At 48.9% G+C, this 25305-nt stretch overlaps 1 protein-coding gene across 6 annotated transcripts in view; it reads right to left on the bottom strand.

The window, feature by feature from the left end:
* Nucleotides 1–25305, bottom strand: part of LOC142001406 (discoidin, CUB and LCCL domain-containing protein 1-like) — a 74733-nt gene that overhangs the window by 48811 nt on the left and 617 nt on the right. For 3 of the 6 annotated variants that reach the window (XM_074976587.1, XM_074976590.1, XM_074976592.1), the window contains exon 2: nucleotides 24871–24985. In XM_074976587.1, coding sequence (XP_074832688.1) covers nucleotides 24871–24955 — 85 coding nt within the window. In that variant the 5' untranslated portion in view covers nucleotides 24956–24985. Of the gene's footprint in view, nucleotides 1–6989; nucleotides 7021–15413; nucleotides 15540–24870; nucleotides 24986–25108; nucleotides 25219–25305 lie in introns of those variants that run through there. The other 3 variants (XM_074976588.1, XM_074976589.1, XM_074976591.1) reach the window with 3 other exon arrangements.

The raw sequence follows: 25305 nt of genomic DNA, 5'->3' as shown, positions 1-25305 counted from the left end.
TTCACTTTCCAGTTCTTCTGCACTACCAAGCTGTTGTGCCTTGTTTCCCGCTTAACAGAAAAATGCTTCCATGGACGGTGAAAAAAGCAAAAAACAAAAAACCAGGTTTGGTTTAAATAATAATCTGGTCTAAAAGCCCACAGAAGGAAAAACCACTCTTTGCATTAGCTTTCATAGCCCAATCCAAACCCAAGGGAAGTCCCTTGAACTCTTTCCCTTGACTTCCAGGGTCTTTGGCTCCAGTCTTGTCCCTTTAAAAATAAAGAGTAAAATAAATAATTTGGGGCTTAAATTAAATGTGCCCCTTAAAAATGAAAATGAAAGGAGGAGGGAGGTCAGCAGGGTGCTGCCAAGTTGTTCCATCAGGGGTCTTTTCATCAACTGCAAGACTGATCCCAGCCAAGGGAGGCTGAGTATGGTCTACGGAGCCAGTCCCTCAGAAGGGTATACATCAAGTGCTTTTGATCAGGAGGAGTAAAGACTCAGTTATCCTGATGCAAATGAGTTGATCATCTATTTCCAATAATTCTGCGGCTGCTGGGAGCTCATGAGCCAAGCTTTTGTCCCTGCCAGTACACCTGCTTGTCAGCCCATAAAGCCCCCTTTTTTGCCCCTGGGCAGCACATGGTCCGTAGCGGCTTTAGCACACGCTGGTGGGGGGAAAGCCTTTAACAGAGGAACCACTGTGAAGCCAAATATCAATTAGGCCCCTTCTCTGGCTTTTCAGCTATTGTGCAACCTGCCCATCAAAGGAAAGAGGCTGTGTCCCAAACCAGCCGTCCCCATCTCTTGGCAGCAGGACAAAACGGAGAGGTTGCAGGCGCCCCTGTTGCTGGCCTGCTGTTCCTTTGCTTTTCTCTGCCCCTCTGGAGGGGGACGAGACTGCAGCACAAGCAGCTTGAGAAGAACTTTCCAGTAACAGCCTCTGGTGGGAGGATGCAGGATCATTCGTCACCCCCTCCAAACCCACTGGCACCCAGACGGCTCTTGAATGCCAAAGCAGGAAGCTCCTGTGGTCCAGCGCAACCTCCAGCAGCCCTCACAAAACCTTCCTGCTGGCAGAAGGAGCGGAGCGGCCAGCTGTATGGGGCAGGGCCACGGCCCAGGCTGCATCCGCAGGGCTTGATTCTAGTGACATGGAGTTAAGGTGGCCCATCCCTCCCTGCCCTTGTTTTAATGGCCCGGCCCATATTTCATTGATGTACAGTGTAACTGAAGAGTAAGGGTGCTGAAGTCAGTATACATCCAGCATGAGGAAGCTCAGAATCCAGCCCAGGAAGGCTCCCAAACTGCTAATAATGAGGGAAAGGCAGAACTAGCTTTCTACATGCACCTCCCTGTGCTCTCCGTGTCTTAGGGCTCGCCTAGTAGGCCACCTCCGGGGTCTCAAGACCCAGTTCTAATCTAGATCCCTCCCCCCGACCCCCATTCAGGCCCCATCCATGGCCCCCGTCCATTGAAACCCACAGATATTCTATTATCAAGACCAATCAGAGCAGGATCAGGTCCAATTTCAGGATCATGCAGGGATGCTCCAGTGATACCACATCCATTCCAGAGCCCTGTGGGGCCTGGAGACTGCCCCGGGGTTCAGGAGCGTCTTTGTTTTTGTAAACCACAAACCAGTCCAAGTCCTGTGGGCAGGCTCCAGTGGGGATCTGGAGTGGACGCAGGGTCACTGACACTGCCTAGGCTGCAATGATGCATGAGGTAAGAGCCAGGAGCTGCCGTAGCGCTGGTCTTCACATTTAATTTCCCTGCATGTCAAATCCACTCCCTGCAACCTCACACTGGGAGTCTGGCCTCTGACTTCAGTGGAACCAGATTAAACGTTTAATAAAAGCCTAGAGAATTCCCTGAATCAGCTCCGAGAGGCTCCCGAGCTCTCCAAATCTCATCAGGGCAGCATTGCCCTCGGGTGATACAGCCATGGAGCTAGCATCAGTTCTAGGGGGTCAATGATGCAGCCCCAAGCTTGGATGCCTGGAGAGGATTCCCACAGCTGGTGGAAGCAGACCATACCTCTCTGTCCTAGCGGGAGAGGAGGAAAAGGGGGCGGGGGGGGGGCGGGTTCCTTAGACAAAAGAGCTAGCAGAGGTTTGCTGTGACTTTGGAGCTGGTGCAAAGAGTGCCTGGTTTCGCCGCAGAAGAGGAACAGTCTGGACTGCCAATGAGCCTCCTCCCCCTCCAACACCCCTCCCCACCCCCAGTTGCTATGTCTGGCAAACACTTAGGCAATGTTCAGTCTCCTCATGAGTCATTCAGTCCCTCTCTGCGAGGGAGCAGCCAGTGCTGCCGGTTCGTCTGAGATGGACTCCTGCCCACGAGGTGCTGAGCCCACACGACCTCTCACAGAAGCCTGCCGACAGCTGCTAGAAGGGAACTGCTGCTGGTCACATCCCCGAGGCGCTGGCCAGTGCTTGAACAAGGGCCTCCTACAAAATGGCTCCCTCTCCCTTGAGCCTGTGACATACCCCGGGTCCCTGGGGTGCAAACAATGCAGAGGGAGCGGGTGAGGGACTGGGGAATCCTGTTAAATCACCCCAGGCAGCATCAGCAGGCAAACAGGGAGCTGGTGCTGTGCTGGCAATGTGGATATCATGTCTCTAAAACCAAACGCTCTGAGCCAGATCCTTTGAGGAACATCACCCAGCCCAGTTCCACTGACTTCAGCTGGGCTGCACTGATTTACACTGCTTGCGGAGCTGGCTCAGGCTCCACTCCTGATCAGGTCAGCTTTTCAGTGCTGCAGTGAAAGGGAAAGACGCCACAAGGCTTTCTGGGGGAATCCTCCGGTGACAGATCTGGCAATTTCCTCCAACACCTTTGGGAGAGCTCCCTGATGGATCACCACTGGCCAGGGCTTGTCTGTAATCGCCCAGAGAGGCTCACCACAGCCCACCAGCAACTAAGAACAGTGCACAGTGATTTGGGCAATTTCACTTTGGTTGTAACCCTGTGACGGAGGCTCCATCACCTGGGGACACTCTGAATTTACTGCTTCAAAGTGGATCCTCCAGAGGCCAAAGAAATGGCTTTTGGATGGTTAACGTAAATTTAAACTGACCCCAGGCCTTCTTTTTGATCTGTCAAAGATGGGCTCCAATCCCAGGGTTACCATATTTGACCATTCAATAAAGAGACCACCCTGCAAGAGAGCGTATCTACCGGCTCATGCCGTATTAATAAGTAACAGAAGGAGCCATGTTAGTCTATATAGCATCAAAACAAAAAAGCAGTCAAGTAGCACTTTAAAGACTAACAAAATAATTTATTAGGTGATGAGCTTTCGTGGGACAGACCCACTTCTTCAGACCATACCCACATCAGAACAGACTCAATATTTAAGGCACAGAGAACCAAAAACGTGATCAAAGTTGACAAAATCAGTAAAAAAAAATTATCAAGGTGAGCAAATCAGAGAGCTGGGGGGAGTCAAGAATTAGATTAAGCCAAGTATGCCAAAGAGCCCCCATAATGTCCTTCTGGGACATTAAAACAGACAAAAAAAGCCTGCATCTGTGTTCATTATAGGACATTATAGGGGCTCTTTGGCATACTTGGCTTAATCTAACTCTTGACTCCCCCCAGCCCCCGCCCCTTTGCTCTCTGATTTGCTCACCTTGATAATTTTTTTTTTCTGATTTGTCAACTTTGATTACGTTTTTGGTTCTCTGTGCCTTAAATATTGAGTCTGTTCTGGTATGACTATGGTCTGAAGAAGTGGGTCTGTCCCACGAAAGCTCATCACCTAATAAATTATTTTGTTAGTGTAGTCTTTAAAGTGCTACAGGACTGCTTTTTGTTTGCTAAGACACAGACTAACACAGCTACCTCTCCGTTACTATAACACATTAATACAACATGAGTCAGTAGATACTGATATAGACACACTGCCTCTCAGGGGTGTCCTCTTTTTTATATGGTAACCCTACCCAATCTTAGGGGAAGGTTTGGAGGGCTGGACACCTGCCCGAGCTTGAGGTTAGAGTTAGGGTGATCCTGGGTGAGCTTATTAGCAAGATGGAGCAAACTGCCCAGGTCTGGGAGACCCAGGCCCCTTTGATCTCTGGGCCCCAGGGACGTTGCAGTAACTTCCGTCCCCCATTGGCGGACCTGGCTGTGGGCATTTCCGTGGTCATCGCCTTTGCAAAAAAGGAAGAACACAGATGCAGGCCCTTCTGCAGCCTGGCCTGCAGGGGATACCACAGTGCACGCAGGAAACTGAACAGCCTGGAAAAATCCCAGTCAGGAAGGAGAACTGCAGGTCTCTGCCTGCAAGGGGTGAAAACTCAGGAGCTGCAGTACGTGTGCTTGCTGGACACAGATGTGGAATGTGGGTGCAGTTATGCTGAACTTCCACACTTCCTCATGCAAGACATCGGTTGAATTTTTCAGAGCCAACAGCAGAATCTCCCCACAAGACCGCCATTTGCCAGCAAGTGAGGTGGCTGATTCCCCTTGCAGACTTTGCAAGTGTCAACTCCTTTGCCTGATCCCACTGCACCCTGAGTCACCACCAACTCCTGCCCTGAGAGGGGCTAGTTGCTACCACCGATGCATTCTCATTTAGTAGCGCTCTACCTCCATACTGAGCAAATATCAATGATTAGCACCTGGTGCAAGGTACAGGTGAGTCAGGCTCTGCCTGTCTGCCATGTGGTACACTCTTGGCCAACTTGGTGACCTGGAATTTGCTCTTCACCAACAGGTGAATTTGTGGTGTTCACAGGGAGATTTTTGGATAAGGAGAAAAAGCAGGAGGTGCAGTGAAACTCCCACCATCTACATGGGAAAGTCCTCTCTACCAAGGAGGGCCCAACAGAAGCCCGGGATTTGGGGAAGGAATATAAATGAAGATTCCACCAGGCCATGGGACTGACCTCCAGCGTCCTTTGAGTTAGGGGATGGAAAGGCTACCAGGGAGTTACAGTTACAGCTGTAGCGAGGTGAGTCAGGCCTGGCTCCCAGGCAGGGAAAGTTCTCCCTGATCCATTCCCAACCTCAGCTGTCAGGTCATCCCATCAATTCCTTTTTGAGTTAACTGGGGGAATAAATCAATGTAATTTTCTCCTGCGGGGGAGAAGGGAATTTACAGGAATCGCTGCCCTGCTGCGCAGATTGAAGACGCAGATGAATGGGATTAATGTCAGAGGGTTAGAGTTTAATCAAGACTCAGGGAGCGGGCGAGAGTAATCTGCTTGGCCAGCAAGATGCCAAACACATCCAAAGCGTGCCGTAGGTCCCGGGAGTGCGCTGCTGTGCCTGTGTTATCTGTAGCCTTCCAGCTCCCACAGCAGGAAGCATTTTTGTTCCAGAGCAAAATGCCTGGAGGATGTTTATAAACCAGTAATGGGGGTGGGGGAGACAACAAAGGAATGACTGCAACTGATACGCAATTTGTGGGTGCCTGTGTGGGGCCTGCCCAGCTGCTAGCTTTGAGAAGTCAGAGCAGTGCTAATGGGGACTCACCAGTGTTGGGAGAGGATCTGGCTGCCAGGGGCCGAACAAACCCATTTCAGCAGAATACCAGAGACAGGCCACAGGGAAGCACTTTTACACCTCTTTCCATTCCCTCCTGAGATAACAGGGACACCCCATGTACTGCAATCCTGGGTCCTGGAGCAAGTCCATGGCAGAGTTAGGAATACAACCCTGGAGTCCGACTTCCTCCTGCACTCATGCTTTAACTAGAGAATGAGTGAACACTTTGTTCAGGCAGCTCCCAGTCCAGGAGGGACTTCTCCTTTGTTTGGCTTGGCTGAAGAGGTGCAGGTGACCTTGAAGAACAGCAATGGTCGGGGGGAGGGGGAGAGGCACTGGTTAGAACAGCCTCTGAAGCTTAGAAGAGGTGGCCTCACTGTTGTCTCCACAAGAGCCTACCACTGCAGCTCAGAGGAAGCTGGGGAGAGCTGGCCCAGAGGAGACAGGCTTGGGAAATGAAGCACTCAGCAAAAGCATCCAAACCCTCCCTAATGCACACGACAAGCACACACGCCAGGGTGAAGCCAAGCTCCACGCTGGTGGCCAGGGATTTCATTTCAGGACTCCGCTGCTTATAAAGATGCTATCAGGTGTCTGATAACGGAAATGAAAGTGAATATGGCATCTAACACTGTCGGGTACCCTGCTGTTTAATTACGCTCCCCTGGCCCGCCTTAGGCCTGTTGTAACTGGAACGGGGAGAACGCCGCTGAACAATGACCTTGAACATTCCTTCCTCTCCCAAACAGCTGGTTCATTCCATGGTGTTCATGATGCCCCCTCCCTTTGAGTTGAAGGCAGCGCGGTTTAGTGGATAAACCTGAGAGTTGGGAGACTTGCTTTCAGTTCCTGGCTCTACACCTGACCTGCTCTGTGACCTTGGGCAAGTCCCCACATCTTCCTATAGCTCTGTTTCTTGTCACGCTCTTTGGCTCTCTTGTCTGTTTAGCTCTTTGGTGCAGGGGCTCTGCATACATACAGCACTGAGCACAACAAGCCCCACGCTCACTATTATCGTAACACAAACAATAACTCACTGTTCTCTCTGCAGGGTTGCTGTTCACTCAGATGTGGGGGAATAGCTGTTCTCAGCTCTGTAAGCGGAAGGTCTTCATGGGCCACCAAGACCCTTCACTGTTTGCTGTCCTCCAGTCCAGGAGCAGAATAAATGCTGCCCGGCCAGCCATATACCATGGATAGCCAGTGTGAACAGTCTGCATTCAGCCCACAGGGTGGAACAAGCTTGTCTCTTAAACTGACCCTTGCAGCCTTACAAATGCTAAAAAAATCCTAGATAGATGAAGAACAGAAAAGCTACATTCATTAGGTCAATGATCCCCAATGCAACCATCACGAGCTTGCTCACACCCTGTATCCAATTATCCTCTCTCACAAATTTTACATTACTCCACTGACTTCAACAGAGTCAATCCTATTTAATGCTGGTGTGACTACCTGGAGACTCAGAGCCTGTGGTCTCAAGCTCCGAAAAATTTCAGGATTACCTTGTCTTGTAGGCATACCAGTTATTGTACAAACCCGACATGTAGCGTTGACAAGACGATGCTATGTTTGGCCATTGTCCCAAAGGATGCTACAGCCTTGGACCAAGACTGTTCAAAGTGACTAGAGATTGCAGGTGCCTCCATTTTGGGGGACACTGCCTGGACACTGCAAGGAGGGGCTGATTTTCAGAAGGTGGCAGATCAGCACTTGATGAAAATCAGGTCCCTTTAAAGGACACGTAGACTTAAGCTGGCACCTGAAAGGACGACAGGGGAAACCTCTCTAGTCCACTACACTCTTGTCCAACAACAGCTGTAATCCCGCAAGATTTTAGTTAGCCAGATCATGCCTTATCATGGGTGTGGTCAAGTTTCCTGCAGTCCCACAAAGTTTGTTTACAGCCACCGGTCCTGGCTCTCAGTGTTCTGTGCTGTTATTTAGCTCTAATTTACCCCAAATGTCTTCTAAGAGCCCAGTAAGTAGTGGAATTGTTGGTAATGCTGTTAGACAATACTGACTTTCCATGACCTGGCAACTCTCTCTTTCAGCGCCAGTCAGGTCCCAAGGGTGCCAGACTAGAGAGTTTCAGCCTGTGGTAACTTTTGAACATTTTGGCTTTGAGCATCACCACGATCACATGGATCCCATCAGCAAGACACCCTATGTTGGTGGGCAGTAGCCATGCAATCTGGTTCCCGAATCCGGTAGCTTCTCCAATGTAGCTGGGGTCCAGGATCACTTTACCTGGAGAGGTGGTGGAATCTCCATTCCTAGGGGTTTTTAAGTCCCAGCTTGACAAAGTCCTGGCTGGGATGATTTAGTTGGGGTTAATCCCACTTTAGGCAGGGGGCTGAACTCGATGACCTCCTGAGGTCCCTTCCAGCTCTAGGATTCTATGATCACTGCAGTTCCACGGCCAACATTCAGCGATACTGGGAATGTTGAAATCCTGGAAAAATTGCAGGGCAAGTCACACAGATGGGGCCAAGCTCATCATTTTAGAGTAAGTCCCATCAACCCAAAACCACTGGGGATTAAATTCCAGTCCAAACACTCAGGACAGGCACGCTGCAAAGGAGCAGACGGAGGCGCTCACCAGGGATGTTAAAGTTTAACCAGTTAACCAGTTGACTGGTCAGCAGATAATGCTACCGGTTATGGTTAATGGCATGGGCTGCAGGCAGCAGGGGTTGCTGCAGCTTAGCCCCATCCAGGGCAGCCCCGGGGCAGCTGGGGAGGCCACTTCAGCAAGCCAGCAGCAGCACTAGTCCCTGGTGCGCCACGAGCAGGGGCACTCCAGCCAGGCTGGCGTAACCTGGTGCTGTGAGCAGTGGTGCTCCAGCCCAGCTGGAGCAGCCCCTGTCTGCAGCCTCCCCTGCACCCATTTGATTGGTTAATCCATTAAACACTGGGTTTAACCAGTTAACCAATTACAAGAGACTTTGCATTTCTAGTGCTGCCAACAGGTTCTGCGGTACGTGAACTCCTAGGGATGAGACGGCTCAGGAAATAGCTCATAAACTATCACTATTCCCCCAGAAGACACCAGTTCAGATACAGCCCCGGTTAGCCAGGAGAGAAAGCTTTGGTGTGAACTCATCTCTGACATGAGGGTGATGGGTCCCTCAACTCAATTCTCAGACTTTGAGTGTCCTCATCACACAAACCCACTGCCACTGCCAGGCTGCCTTGTGGAGCAGAGAGATCATGGCCAAACAGGCCCTGGACAAGGATAAACTCTCTTCTCACATCTACAGGTTAAGGGAAAATGGTATGACAGACCCAATCCAGCTGACTGCTGCTCTCTAATCCTACTGGGATCTGAGTAGTGGGTGGGCCTAAAAGGTCACCCCTATGCAGGCGAGGGGAGGGTTGCCCTGTAATAGAGGGCAGATATGCTGGGCTCTAGATAAGCAGTTTCCTCTTTCCTGAGTTAACAGGCTTGGAAGGCCACAATAACCAAGCTCTGCCACGCAGAGAAGGAACTGTCCAGGGTGAGATTTGAGCACACACCTCTAGGGGACGCTGCGACCTGAATGCAGTGCCCTGGCCCGTTCAGCTACCCTAAGTTTCCTTTCCCATGAGCTGGATGCTGGGAAGTGGATGGGCTTAAGCCCCTAATTGCTAATGTCCCTCCCCCAGCCTAGTGGGAGGGACTACTAGACCTGGGACCCAACTGACTTCTTGGGCAGCTAATGACAAAACAGGGGCAGGGGTGCAGGTTACAGGTGTAAAACGAGGAACACTGAGCAGAGAAGTGGAGAGGGGCACCGAGTAGAGAACCCCAAACAGCATCGACTGCTACGTGAAGCTATCAAAGGGGCCAGTGGATGCTGCCCAGAGGAACTCTGCCCAGACATGTGAGACAAGAGACGAGCAAAAATACACCCCACAGTCACACAGTACACCTCCCCACACCCAGCATCCTCCTTTTGGGCTGCATCTACACTACAAAAATAACTTCAAAGTTGCCTACTTCGAAGTACAACTCTGAACCTGAGCGTCTCCACACATCCTACTTTGAAGTTAAACTTTGAAGCAGGGCACTACTCCATTCCCACGAATGGAGTAAGGACTTCAAAGTTGGGCTCCCTTACTTTGAAGGAAGGGGAAACGTGTGCAGACTGTCTGCAGGCTACTTCAAAGTAGTGCTTAACTTCAAAGTTAACTTCAAAGTTGGTTCCGAGTGTAGACACACCCCTGGTGTTATAGATGGCCACTCTAGCGAGGGCCAGGAAGAGATCGATGAGGAGGTCCTGTGACTTTGTGGGGCCATGGGCGGGGATGTGTGTAAATAAACAGGTGAGGGTTATCATGGCCCAGCCTAGTGCAGCGCAATCAAGCAGGCACCTGGAGCTAATTGAGAGCTTGCCAAAAGCTGCAGGCTACTCACTGCACCTGCTGGGGTTTGTTTAAAAGGATCTCCCTGCAGGACTGGTAGGGGTCTGAGAATGAAGAGGGGCACTGGATAAGAGTGGAGGACTTGTGAGGAAGGCTGAATGCTGTATGCTGTGGAGAAGCAGGATGGATTTGCCACATGGCAGAAGAAAGGTCCTGGGAAGAAGTGTTTGGGGAAGTGGGCCAGGGAAGAAGCTTCCTTGACTGGGAGTAGAGGAAACCCTGTCTGGTGCTGCTTCCTTAGGGTCATTGGGCTGGAATCCTGGAATAGAGGGTGGGCTTGGGGTTCCCCCATGGCTTAGAAGTTACTGTTTCTGGGTATGTTCAGAACTCTGGCTGAACTTCTTGCTTTTCCAGCATATGCTGCTTACACCTTCCTGGGCATATTCAGCAGGAAATCCCTATCCTTGTGTGCACCAGATTCTTGCCAGAGTCTTTGCTACAGGATGCAGGAAAGACAAAACACAATACTGTATCTCACTCCCTCTTGGCTGCAAACCACAGCCTCAAAACCAGACAGCATTTGCATTCTATAACACCAGTACTAGATGGCTGCTGTCTCTGGGAGTGTACGTGTATCAATAGGTTAATGTCTAATTTATTTACTTACAAAGGCTTCTCCTCTAGGAAGCAGTGCCACAAATATTTAACCCTGAAATCAGCTTACAGCTTTAAAAAAGAAAACTAAGGGAAATTTACATGGAAAAAATGCCCTGTTCCCTTACTCTGATCCTATTCAAAGGACTACAGCGTACCCTTAAACAGATGCGGCAAATTGTTTTGTTTTGTTTTTTATTTTTGGCCAAATACATAAAAAGCAAATTTGGGAATCCTGCTATAAATTGGAAATATTTCAATCTCTTGCTACACATTGTTCATTATGGGGTGAGTTGGGAAATATCCCCAAAACTGAAATTTCATTTTAACATTTTTTTTGAACTTTTCCATATTTTGGTTCAAAACTAATCTTTATTTAAAATAACCTGAATTTTAAAAACCCTCAACTTTTAAAATGCTCGGAGTCTAGACTGGTGTCATTTGGTTGCTAAATGAGTTTGCTTTTTTACCTTTCTGCTGAAGAGAAGTCTTGAAATGTAATTTTTGGCTTAATCTACAACTAATTTTTTCCCTTGATACATAGAATTGCCAGTGAGCCAAAACATCCCTTATTCACTCATTTCTACCCTTAACACAGAGCTCCCATGATCCGGTGGGATTCTCCTGCTTGGCTCATGTGTTTCATGTAAAACTTTAACCACACCAAAAGAAATCTGCAAATTTTTTGGTGGCCATGGAGGATCAAACTGTAGTCACAGCACAGAGTCAAGCGACTTGGGTTCTAGTCCCACCTCTGCCACCAATTGTCTGTGCAACCTTATGCGAGTCACCATCCTTCTCTAATATCTCCATATACAAAATGAGATGTTGATTAATATAGGGTTGGAAGAAACATCAGGAGGCCATTGAGTCCAATCAGCTGATGAAAGTAGAAGTAATACCAACTAAAGTGTCCCAGGCAGAGCTTTGTCAAGCTGGCACATACAGACTTCTAAGGAAGAAGATTCTGCCACCTCTCTAGATAACACAGTCCAGAGCGTCACCACTCTCCTAGTGAAAGAGTCTATTTTTCCTAATATCCAACCTAGACCTCCCCCATCACAACTTGAGACCATTGCTCCTTTTTCTGTCATCACTAGAACTGCCTCTCTCCATCATCTTTGTAGCCCCCCTTTCAGGTCATTGAAGGCTGCCATGAAATCCCCCCTCACTCTTCTTTCCTGTAGACTAAGCCCAGATCCTTCAGCCTCTAAGTCATGTGCTCGAGCCACTTAATCATTTTTGTTGCCTTCCACTGAACAGTCTCCAGTATGTCCAAATCCTTTCTATAATTGGGGTTGGGGGGCCCAAAACTGGATTCAATATTCAGAAGCAGCCGCACCAGGGCTGAATAAAGGGGAATAATCACTTCGCCAGATCTGCTGGAAGTGCTCCTACTAATGCACCCCAAAATGCCATTACAAGGGCACACTGTTGGCTCATATCCAGCTTCTCATCCACTGTAATCCCAAAGTCCTTTTCTGCAGAACTGCTGCTTAAGCCAGTTGGCTCCCAGCCTGTAGCAGTGCTCAGGATTCCTCCGTCCTAAGTGCAGGACTCTGCACTTGTCCTTGTTGAACCTCATCAGATTTTTTCTGGTCTAATCCTCCAATTTATCTAGGTCTCCCTGGACCCTATCCCTACCCTCCAGCAAATCTACCCCTCCTCCTAGTTTAGTGACCTTAACAAATTTGCCAAGGATGAAACTTAACCCCTCATCTAGGACATTAATAAAGATGCTGAGCAAAACCATCCCCAGAACTGACCCCTGTGACACTCTGCTTGATACCAGCTGCCAACCAGACATAGACCCATTGATCACTATCCATTGAGCCCGATGACCTAGCCAGCTTCCTATCCACCTTACTATCCATTTAATACCCATGTATGTGTTTTAATGTCTATGAATGATACATACTGTGAAAGTTCAAAACATTAACAGCATAGCTGTATGGGGTGAAATCACACTGAATTCACTCACTTCCCAAAGTCACCAGATGAATTTCATTGGAAGAATTTTGGGGCTAATCCAACTGCCAAACTCAGAGGAACCCACACTCAGCAATCCTATGAGAACTGGTGCAAACAGTGGGCAAAAAACCAGAATTGCTCCAAAGGGAAATGTCTAAGATTTGCCAAGCTGTTACCCATAAGTTGTCTATATTCTCTTAGCACTGAATTCAGAATTGGGCCGTGTGAGCAAGATCCATATCTTGCTCTCTCAGGGGCCCAGGGTCAGAGATGACACAATTTGACTAAGTACTGATGTGAAATGTGATCACTGTAATGTGGGATGCCCCGTCTATAAGAGCAGATAACATCACTGAACGGCTGCAGCGCATGTGTTGTACGGGGATGGGATATCACAGTTTGATACTGATGAGGTTTCACAGTAACAACCTGGAAGGTAAGAAACTGGGGTAAGAGGGAAGAGAGTTGCATCTGGCCACTGAAAGGAGGCAGAAAAACACATGTTCTTGCTATTTCATTCATTTCTCCCCTATGCATTTCCTTTACAATGTTCTTCCACCAGTCCATCCAGCTTGCTCCCAATCTCCCCACTGGTTCTTTTAATACCGTCATGATAGTTGCTGACTTTAGATATGGAATGGTATCTTTTATGGTTCTATGATTTAGTTTTCTGAGCATATAAATGCTCGGAATCATGAACTTTTTCATTATTCAGCTAAGCTAAATCATGCCCCCTCCTGCAAGAAAATCACATCCCCTCCTGGCTGTCCTGTTTCTATTGAATTCAGAGGGAATGCAGGGCCTGATCCATACCCACGGAAAAACCTCCCCCGATAGCTATGAGCTTTGGATCAGGCCCTCAGCCACTGACAAGAGCAGATGGGAACCCCTGCCTACCAGTGCCAGGCCTGACCCTGCAAATCCTCACTCGTGACAGTAGCCCTTATTCACAGACCTATTCTGAAAGATGCTCAAGACTTCTGAAGACTTAGTGTGAGTTGGGAAGCACTCAGTACACCACAGGATCAGGCCCACAAGTAAGGCAAATTCGGCTCATGAGCTAAGTCCTTGGGTACTAAGGGGAACAGAAAGGTACTGAGGAGACAGCCACTAACAGGGGATTGAACCACGAGCCCTGACTACAGGTACTGCTAAAGCACACAGATGTAACACACTCCTACCCTTGGTGGAGAGGAACTTTACAACATGCACTCACCAGTGGGTTACACCCCAGCTGGTTACGGTTGCAGTAATGTTTTACAGCCCTTCTACCTGTGGCTCTCAAAGCCCTTCACAGCCCATTTTGTATTGACAGAAGCTTCCACAGTGTGCTCAGGCACAAACCTGGGATGTTCTCTGCCCCAGGAATGTACCTCCTGACCCACGGAGGAGATCCAGGGACTGGGCTTGCTTGGAGGGCTTCCCCCCTGGTGTGTGTCGATGTCTTTAGGGCATCTCAGAAGTAAGTTTTGAGGTGTGATTCAACAAAGCAGGGGTGAGCCCTGATTCCTGGGCTTTGAAGTTTAATCCCATTGGATAGGGACCATGAGCTCTTTAAGCCATGTCTACACTGTAGAGCTGTGTCCAGCATACACCCTTAGTGTGCAGAGACAGTCTTAGGGGCCAGTGAGCTGGGCAGTCACCCAGGGCTGCCACTTTCAAGGGGCCACCAAAAAAAAATCGGTCTGGCCTGTTGGGCTCAGCTGCTGTGTTAGCAGCCAGCTTTCCCCCATGCTGCGCACTCCCGAGCAGGCACTCCACTCCAGGGCAGCTCCCGCCACGCTGCACACTTCAAAATTGGGACAGCAGCTGGGTGTGGAGCTGGGCAGAGTGCTGGGCTCAGGGTTACTGTGGGGGCTGCCATTTTCCAGGGGCCACCGATATTTACCCAGGGCCACCAATTGGCCAGGACTGGCCCCACTACTGCGGCCACATTGTACAATGACTGCCAGAAAAATGCCTTGGATCTAGGAACACTGCCTCCCAGAACACTTGCGGTGCCTGTCCAGCAGAGCTGTATCCGTGCTGGGTATTCCATCAGCACAACTATCTCAGGGTGGGGTTGGGTTTGTTTCACACCCCCACGGCTGGCATGAATTTGCCCCAGTTCAATCGCTGTTGGGTATACGCACTGGAAAGGACGACAGCCGTGTTTCATTCCACTGTGTCCTAGGCAGCTTTCAGCATCCTGAGGAAATATCCTATCTGGAAATCTCCTCCCCCTGAAAACCAATCACCGTAGTCGGACAAAGACGAATTAAGACACACACAGTGTGTGAGCAGCCACCCAGTCACCTCCTACCTGTGCCTGAAAGAGGACAGAGGGGGACCCGCTGCGGACTACAGCCTGAGTTGCCAAACCTCAGGAAGCCACCAGGAGAGTTTTGGAGAAACAATCACGTAAAAGCTGGAGATGGGAATTCTGATCTCCTCTGTGCCCCGGGCACGTCCCCGGGGAAGTGACATGTGCTGCCCTCTGAAAGGCACCACTCGCCGGGTTTCCATAGCCTAAGCATCCAAATGGGCCATTCAAATGAGCTCTGCCAGGCAAGGGTTGTTGTGCCGGTTCCCACGATTCCTGATACCGCACAGGCACCGACACCCCGGGGGAGAAACGGTGGGTGCTCAGCACCCACCTCCAGGGCGATGGCCTGTCAGGCTACTTGCTTGTGCCCGCTCGGCAGGGGCCGCTGCGGTTCACTTCCTGCACGTGCCGGAGGAGGGGCGAGCCGGGTGCAGCCCCGAGCTGGCCGAGCCGTGCAATGGAAACGGCTAGAGGGAAACTCCGAATTTCCCTGCAGCCGCGGGGCTGAGCACCGCGCTCCTTCCCCCGAGGAGCCCAGCCCAGCCCAGCCACACAGCCGGGCCCGGCCCCGGCCCCAGCGGCCAGGCGGGGAGTCGCTTCCCGGCCCCACGCGAACTTCTCCTCCCCACGCCTGGCCCGGCCCGGGACCTACCGCTCTGGGCGCTGCCCGCCGGGATGTGCAGCAGCTGGAACAGCTGGAGCAGCAGCGGCGCCTGCAGCCGGGAGCGCATCGCAGCGGCAGCCACCTCAGTCCGCCCGGCCCAGAGCGGCTGGCTCAGCGCAGCTCCGAGCCCCCCAACCACTGCATCCCGGCGCGGGAGTGCCACGCCCCTTCCCGCCCACCTACCCCGCCTATTGGCTGCAGGCACCGCCCCTGCGCTGGCCACTGGCCTGCCAGAGCTGCCAATCAGCGGGCGGAGCAGAAGGCGCCAAGCTCGCCCGGGCGGCTGCCGTGCTATGGAAGCGGGGCCGGGGCAGGTGCGGAGCAGGCGCCGAGGAAGAGGCGGAGGGTCGGGGTGGACTAAGGCTGGGCTTAAACCAGGGCCCGCAGACCGGCAGGCTCAGTCGGGGTGCGAGGCCGGTTTCGGGGTACGCAGCTCACATGGATCAGTGTTTCTCCTCGGACCCCGCCGTGGGGTTGCGGGACAGGCGGCTTCCGACTGCCGGCAGGGGAAGGACACAGCTCCCGACCCCTCATAAGCCCAGTTGTGGATCAGTGGGAAGTCCCTCCATGGGGGCGGGGGGGTTGCCGTGGTGCACAATGGTGGAAAAACCTACCCCAGAAAGTTACTTGAATAAAAGTTTTGCTACTCTGACAAACTAAGTCAAAGCCAAAGTCTCCTGGAGACCTGCAAGGGTATTGCAGCTTGATTGTACTCAAGTATCCAGAAGTAAAAGGTAGCCATCCCACTCTGGTTAACCACCCAGGTTATCACAGGGAGCCATTATTTTTCACACACATATATACACAAACATATGTGTGCATGTATATAAAATGTGCATGTATATATAGGATATATAGGTGTCTGTGTATCAGAATACTAGAACTGGAAGGGACTTCAACAGGCCATCCAATCCAACCCCCTGCCCTCAGGGCAGGACAAAGCACCATCTCGATCCTATCAAAACAAAAAGCAGTCAAGTAGCACTTTAAAGACTAGCAAAATAATTTATTAGGTGAGCTTTCGTGGGACAGACCCACTTTTTCAGATATCTCTATCCCTGTTAGATATTTATCCAATCTGTTCTTAAATATCTGCAATGACAGAGATTCCACAACCACCCTAGGCAATTTATTCCAGTACTTAAATCACCCTGACAGATAGGAAATTCGTTTTAATGTCCAGAATAAATATCCCTTGCTGCAATTTAAGCCCATTGCTTTTTGTACTACCATCAGAGACTAAAGAGAATAATTATTCTCCCTTCTCCTTGTAACACCCTTTCAGGTACTTGAAAGCTACTATCATGTTTGCTCTCAGCCTTCTCTTTTCCAAACTAAATAAACCCAGTTCTTTAATCTTCTCCCATAGGCCATATTTTCTAGACCTTTAATCATTTTAGTTGCTTTTCTCTGGAACCTCTCCAGTTTCTCCACATCTTTCCTAAAATGTTGTGCTCAGAACCGGACACAGTATTCCAACTGAGGCCTAACCAGTGCAGGGTAGAGGGAAGTATTACTTCTTGTGTCTTAACAAAACAAAAAAGCAGTCCTGTAGCAGTTTAAAGACTAACAAAATAATTTATTAGGTGATGAGCTTTCATGCGACAGACCCACTTCTTCTGATCTGGAAATTCTGATAAAAGTAAACTGACACGATGAGAAGTTAACAGAAACACAGGAAAAATGAAATCAAAATTGACAAATTAGCTACACAGGACAGAAGGAGGGAGGAATATGGGAAGAGAGGGGGGAAAGAAAATTACTTACTGCAAGTGTCTATTAAGTTAAGTGGGTTGCCTGAGGTCACTACAAATATCAAAGGTGGAGAAACTGTCCTTGTAATGCATAAGGTAATAGATGAGACCAAGGCATACAGTATCAAACTTGAGAATGAACTCCAGTTCAAATGTCTCCCTTTGTAATCTGGTGTTAAAGGCTCTTTGTTTCAGGATGCAAGTTTTCAGGTCTTGGATGCTATGGCCTGCTCCACTGCAATGTTCACTGACAGGTTTATGTGTATCCAGATTCCTAATGTCAGATTGCTGTCCATTCATTCTTTGGCAAAGCGATTGTCCAGTTTGTCCAATATACATGGCAGAGGGGCATTGCTGGCTCATTATGGCATATATCACATTGGTGGAAGTGAAGGATTATGAGCCCCTGATCGTGTAACTTACATGGTTAGGTCCAATGATAGTGTCTCCAGAGCAAATATGTGGACAGAGCTGGCAGCGGTGTTTGTTGTGGGGAAAAATTCCAGGACTAGTATTTCTGTGTTATCACGTGTGGTTGCTGGTGAGAATTTTCCTGAGGTTAGTAGTTAAAGAATAGGTCTCTCACCCAGGGCCTCTGAGAGTGTAGCATCATGTTCCAATATAGGTTGTAGATTGTCAATAATGTGCTGGAGGGGTTTGAGTTGGGAGCCATAGGTGATGACAGGTGGTGTTATGTTCTTGGGCCTGTCTAGAAGGAGATGGTTTCTGGGTATTCATCTGGCCCTATCAATCTGTTTTATTTTTTACTTCTCCCAGTGGGTAATTAAGTTGTATGGATGCCTCATAGAGATTTTGAAGTTTTTGGTCTCTATTCTGAATACACATAAACCTGTGAGTGAACATTTTACTGGAGCAGGCCATAGCATTCAAGACCTGATAACCTGCATCCTAAAACAAAGAGACCAGGTTAAAACACCAGATTACAAAAGGAGACATCTGAATTGGAATTCATTCTCAAGTTCGATACTTTATGACTTGGTCTCAACAAAGATAGCAATTACCTTATGCATTACAAGGCCAGTTTTCCCACCTTTGATATTCGTAGTGACCTCAGGCAACCCACTTAACTTAATAGAACCTTGCACTAAGTAATTTTCTTCCTCCTCTCCCCTCCTTCTGTCCTATGTAGCTGGTTCATCTGTTATTTCATTCTTTTTCTATCTTTCTGTTCACTTCTCATTGTGTCAGTTTACTTTTATCAGAATTTCCAGATCTGAGGAAGTGGGTCTGTCCCAGGAAAGCTCATCACCTGATAAATTATTTTGTTAGTCTTTAAAGTGCTACAGGCCTGCTTTTTTGTTTTGTGAAGATACAGACTAACAAGACTAACTCTCTGTAACTATTCTTGTGTCTTGCTCACAACACTCCTGTTAATACAACCCAGACTCGTGTTTGCTTTTTTTTTGCAACAGGGTCACACTGTTGACTCACATACTTAGCTTGTGGTCCACTATGATCCCTAGATCCCTTTCTGCAGTACTCCTTGATAGACAGCCACTTCCCATTCTGTATGGCTGTGCCTACGCTAGCTCCCACCTTTTGAAAGGGGTATGCTAATGAGCCACTTTGTCAGATGCTAATGAGGTGCTGCCATGAATTTGCAGTGCCTCATTAGCATAATGACAGCAGTGCACGTTTTGAAAGTGCTGCTTTCCAAACGCACGCTGCTTGTGTAGACAGGAGACTTTCAAAAGGACCCCCGGAATTCAAAAGCCCCTTCTTCCCAAAACCAGATGGGAATAAGTGGGTTTCAAAATCAGGGGGCCGTTTTGAAAGGCTCCTGTCTACATGAGCAGCGTGCGTTTGGATAGCAGCACTTTCAAAATATGCATGGCCGACATTATGCTAATGAGACACTGCACATTCATGGTAGCATCTTATTAGCATACACTGAAGTGCCACATTACCATAGCCCTTCTGAAAGGAGGGGCTAGTGTGGCCGTGGCCTCTGTGAACATTTATGCAACCAGTTACGCACCCACGCATATATTTGTGTGTGTAGTATGCGTGTGTATGTAGTACATAATACACATACACGCACACACATACATTTATATTTCAAATCTGGAATTTAATTACAGTCGCAGCCTTCATTTATAAAGCTACAGAGTGACTAAATTAAATACAGGAGTCAAATTACAGAAATTACAAATTACCAAGAGGTGCGCTGGGACTGAGGGTGCTTCGGACCGGCTGGAGCACCCCACCCACAGTGTGCCCAGGAGTGCTGAGGATGGGGTCTGCTCTGGCGTAGCTGGAATGCCCCACTTCACAGCACACCCGGGGCTGCTGCGGATAGGGGCTCCTCTGGCCAGGCCAGGGGCTCTTGCAGGCCAGGCTGCTGCGGATGGGGATTCCTCTGGCCACACTGGAGTACACTCAATCTAGAGCGGTGCCGCAGGCAGGGACGCTCCAGCTGGACCCCAGGTCTCCGGTGCACTGCAAGCAGGGGCACCCCAGCCACCCCCTCCACCCATTTAGTCAGTTAACCAGTTAAATGGAGCATTTAACCAGTTAACCAATCAAATGGGATTTCATATTCCTCAGCCGGGTGAGAGGTCGGGTGCTGAAGCAGGTTGGGAATGGAGGTCTGTCTGGACAGGAATTTCAGAATTTCTAGGTCTGGCCCATGAATGCTCATCACTTAGGAAATTATTTCGTTAGTCTTTAAAGTGCTACCCGGTGACTGCTTTTTTATTTTGTGGAAGAGAGGTGCTGGAGTGGGCTGAGGCTGGGGTGTCCGGCAGAGTGGTAGGGAGAGTGCAGGAGTTGGTCTTGGAGTGGGAGAGCTGGGCAGGAGTGGGATGCAGAAACTGACTTGGGCTGGGAGAGCTGAGGTGGGTTTAGGAGAGGGTGGGTTTAGGAATGAATGTGAGCTGGGTAGCAAGGCGGGCATGGGAGAGGAATGGGGCTGAGGGGCTGGCCATCATGGGAGTGTCGGTAGGTGCTTACCTGGCTCCGTGCTCCCCACCACTCCCAGGTACTGCCCTCCGCTGCTCCTATTGGCCAAAATCTGCCCAACAGGAACAGTGGGGAAACCTTCCTATGAACAGTTTCAAGCACCAGCCAGGGGGAGGGTGAGCAGCACTCTGCAGCACCACAGTCTCCCCCAAATGCTGGATCTGGGCCACGAGGCTCGGGACTCCCCACTCCTGCATAGATACTGTTTTTGAGTGACAAGTTGCTGATGCAGCTTTTAAAAGGCTTTTTTGTTGACACGGCCATCGTACTTGTTGATCGTTTTTTGTTTAGGTTTTTTTTTTTAATAATCATCACTACATGATGATTGGATGCTTTGCGCATGTGGCTGTGCTTTAGCGGATCAGAATGCTGGCTTGCGCAAGTGTCACTGGGGTGACGAAAGCAGTGAGTAACGAAGCGCTTCTGGACATGCTAGAGGAGTAAAAAGTTCAGGACAGTAGGGTCTCAGCATTCACGAGGGTTCTAGGTTCAGAACCCTCGTGAATGTTGATTTTTGCAAATTTGTGTGGGAGGGCCCTTGGAGTCCCAGGAAGAGGTGACTGCTGGTGCTCCTGCCCTGGGGTACTGGAGAAGCTGTGGCAGCTGCTGGTGCTCCCAGCCCCGGAGCCTGGGGAAGCGAGGCCACTCACGAATAATTGAATTTGCAAATGTGGCACTCGCAAATGGTGAGACTCTACCATATTTTCTAAAACACCTTGAGTAAAAGTCAAAGTATCACCCAAAAAAGTACTTGACTAAAGTTCAAAAGCTAGAAAACCATACTGGAGTAGTGTAAGTATTTGTACTTAGCTACTTTCCACCTCTTGTGGTACAGTATGGCCCTCAGTTGGGCCTACAGTAGTGGTTACCACTTGCAGATTTAGACAAAACAATGAGTTCACTGCTGGCTTGTGTCCCTTCAATCTGTGCTTATCCCAGTAATTAACTAGTGGACTGCAATTATTTGCTGCATCAGAGACTCCTGACTTCTGCTTTGATAGCTGCCCTGATGCATTATGGGTAAAAGGCCCCTCACCGCCTAAACCCAAGCAATCTCTTCAGGAGAAGAGTGTGTGTTTCCTGTTACAGAAAAGTGAAACCACCCACCAGGGCTGCCACACATCACTGCCCATCTCCTGCAGCTCCACTTCTGTTCCAGGAGCATGGGTGTCTCTGAGTCCATGTAAATGTGGGTTGAGTGGCCCTACCCTTGACCTTCTAGCTCCTCTGTCCCATGCAGGTTCAGCACAGACATCTCCCTCTCCGCACAGTTATAATTCTTCCATAGTATAGCTCCAAGGTAGGGTGAAGTGAGGCACGACTTCTCTGCACAGGTGTGAATTTTTTCCGCTGTGTCTCATTTTAATCTACCTCTGCCTCAGTTTGCTGATTCACCCATGGGGCCATGATCGCACAAAGGAGCAGATAATAAAATATAAATCAGAAAAAATAGCCAATATCCAGCACTTTAAAATCATGATAAGCATAAGTGGGGCACTCAGGTTCCAGGAGAACGCTTTCTGATTGAATGACAAGTATCAGAGAGGTAGCCGTGTTAGTCTGTATCTTTGACAACAAGAAGTCCTGTGGCACCTTACAGAGACTAACAGATATTTTGGAGCATAAGCTTTCGTGGGCAAAGACCCGCTTCATCAGATGCATGAGCTGTGGGGGAGGGGGTTGTCCCACTCATGCATCTGATGAAGCGGGTCTTTGCCCACGAAAGCTTATGCTCCAAAATATCTGTTAGTCTCTGTAAGATGCCACAGGACTTCTTGTTGCTCTGATTTAATGTTTAGTGCTCAACGCTTATTGAAACAGCAGCTCCTGTTAACTAGCTATTCACTGTAGCCTTTTGATGTCTTTGGCAGAGGCTTGCATAAGCACACCAGCCATTGGCATGGATGTCTCTTAGCGCCATCATGTGGTCACGATGACTTATAAACAGGCATGAGTAAGTGATGCAAATGTCTAATGCAAATGCAGGGTCTCATTACTCAGGGATGCAAATGAGTAAGTGATAAAAAACTGATGCAAATGCAGGGTCTCAACATCCATAAGGGTGCTGTGTCAACAACCCTTGCGAATGCTGAATTACGCAAATATGGCAGCCCCTGGCTGCTGGCACTCCCTGCCCGGGACCCTGGGGGAAGCAGCAGCTGCTGGCATTCCATGCCCCGGAGAAGAGCATCTGTGCAGGAATAATTGATTAGGTTCGCGAATATTGAGACCCTATTGTATTGGATTTTGGAGCCTGTCTGGGCCCAAGGGTGTAGCATTGGCCTACACCATGTGTGATGGCAACCTCAAAAAGAGGCAACACAATGCAAAATCAAAGAGAATGTTACACTCAAATGATAGAGTTTGTCATACCATAAAACTTTGAAGCATATGTTTGTAAACACAGATGCTGCAGTTGAAACAATGTGTTTAAAATAAATAAAACTTCCTCTGCTTTGTTTGCAACCTAAGTGGGGCATCACTGAGCCTCTGCATATGAAAACAAATGTGAGCAAAGTGAAACAGAGTTCCTGTTTTTTACCTTTATGCCAGGGAAAAAGTGCCAGGTGTATAAATGTTGGTATTATTGTGTTATCTCTTCTCTGATGTGAGGGGATTGAAGATGGGGGTTGATTTTCATTCTGGCTGAGATACACCTCGATGATCTCTCCTTGTGCATCTACTAATGTTCTGGGCCAAGCAAACCCCTGCCTGGTTCAAGGTGTAAATTACAGCAGCCTTGGGACCCAGAGTCCTATGCCGCAAGGAACTGAGACTAGTCAGAGCCCAGGGCACTCCAGCCACTGCCCCTCACTTCTCCTGTGATACAACCTCCAGGCTAGGGATGCAAACAGAGCTGGCACAGAGCCATTCTGTGCACTTAATACTGCCCGGAAACCCCATCTCTCGAGGGTAAAACTGCAGAATATTGGTGCAAGGAAGCTAGTACTGGTATTGACTTCAGTTCTGGGACAGACTTTCAAAAGTGCTCAACCCCCACATCTGCAGCGCACTCTCTGAGAAACATGGCCACATATTTTGATGTCTAAAGGAGCTGTTTGAAAGCCTGGCTCTGAAACACGCCTTACACTGCCCTGAATGGAGTACCATGTCTGCTGTGTCCCTTGAAATCCATGAGGTCTCATGTTTCCAAGCTTCATTTCCATACATTGGGCACTCCTAAACACAGTCCCTCTAACCTCTTCATTCCTTCCTTTCATTCTCTTCCCTCCAATCTTGCAAACAAATCTTAGATTATGGGGTGCAGGCCCTGATCGACGGAGATCCCTCTGGCACTAGAAGACTCAGACTCTTGGTCTGAAACCCTTACACTCCTGGGCAATGCTGGGTGGGTTGACTCAGCCCTTTATCCTTGCATACTTCAGGCTCTGCACCCCCTGCTGCATGTGTCTCTCTCAGATGAGACCTTACAAGCCAAGGTGTTTCCTGATGTGCATAGCAATAAAGGATTGACGGTGCTTCTCATACGAGTAGGAGGCTGTCTCACTGTCCTCTGCAAGATGCTGTGGGACAAATGGCAGCTACTCACCATGCCAAACGTAGCATAGCTGCCTTTCAGTTGTGCTGTGTGTGGTTCACTAAGTGCTCTGGGAGAACAGGTGTGGTAAGAACGTGACGTGTTATTAGGCTCCTGTTTTTAATCAAGCCTTTGTGCAACTGTCTGCCAAACATGCATGAAATAGGCATGTGCTGGGAGGGTTCATTAATACTTTAACATATAAGGAGATGGTACCTGGCCCCTCTTGTACTGCAGCAGTACTCAAATAGTGCCTAATTGAAGTCTGCAGTGGCAACCAGCCATTAGGCCAAAAGTCTGTACCTCATATGGATCATGTGGAGCAGCTCACAGAACCTATGGGCCCAGCACACAATGTTCCCTATCTTCATTTAGGAGGCTTAAGTATTTGCCATAATAGAGATCCTAGCATTCAACCCTCCAGCTCCAGAGGTGGAAAAAGTACCCAAAAAGCTACCCAAGTAAAAGTGCAGGTGCTTGGGGGAGGCAGGGGGTGTACTTTTTTACAAGTTACCAGTGTCCCTCCGGAAAACTACTTGAGTAAAAGTACACGCGTGTGCATACACACATCACATCTAGATTATACTCAAGTATCCAGAAGTGAAAGCAGATCCCCTTGTACTCAAGTAACTTTTGGGGTACTTTTCCCTTCTCTGTCCATTTCATATAAAAGCCCTTCATAAGTTAGGAAAGGGAGCCAGTGCTGGAAACTGTAGTCAACAATGAATCTTCTCAGTATCTTTAACAAAAAACAGTTGAACTGCTCATGTAGACTGGGCTAAACCATTTTCAGCACTGTTACCAGAGGTGGAAAAAGCACCCAAAAAGTTCCTTGAGTAAGAGTACAGCTGTTTTTGTTTCTGGATACTTGAGTACAAAAAAGATGTCATGGGCATGTGTAATTTTACTCATGCAGTTTTACAGAAGGACACCAGTGGCTGGCACTTAGGTACATCTCTCCAACCTAAGCAGCTACACTTTTACTCAAGACATTTTTTGGTACTTTTTCCAGCTCTGACTGTTACTGAACATGTGATTGAGACCGAACAGCAAATGGGTGATTTTCCTGTGTAGACAAGTCTCTAGACCTGAAGTCCTTGTGTGCACTGGCACTTGATGATTGATTGAAGGGGAAAGGGCGAGGCTCACACAGATTTCAGGTTTATCTTACTTTGAATGGATGGCCTGGACCAAGTTGAAGTAGTTTGGGCTGGATCATGCAGCCAAACCAAGGCTACTTCGATGGAGCATTGCATCCTGTGATCTTTAGTCTTCCTGGGCTGCACCTAGGACCAGCCGTAGAAACAGGGTTAGGATGCCAAATAAACATTTGGGGGAGGGAGCACATGGTGTCCAGCCTGTTGGCCAGACAGGTTGATGGATCAAATAAATCATTTCTTCTTTCTCACCTGTTCAAGGAGGCAAGCACATAGGGTGACTTTGACCACAAATATATAAAGGCTGACAAGAACTATGCTCGGACTGCATGAAACTGCAGTTTGTGTGGATTCCTGGAAATGGTCTCTTTAGAATGCCCCTTCCTCCGCCTCTCTGAGACTCCTTGAACCAGCTACCCACAAGTCACAGCGAAGGGAGGGATACAGGG

This window comes from Carettochelys insculpta, chromosome 24 (genome assembly GCF_033958435.1).
Source record: "Carettochelys insculpta isolate YL-2023 chromosome 24, ASM3395843v1, whole genome shotgun sequence".
NCBI classification, from domain to species: domain Eukaryota; kingdom Metazoa; phylum Chordata; order Testudines; family Carettochelyidae; genus Carettochelys; species Carettochelys insculpta.
This window is presented reverse-complemented; position numbering and strand designations above follow the sequence as displayed.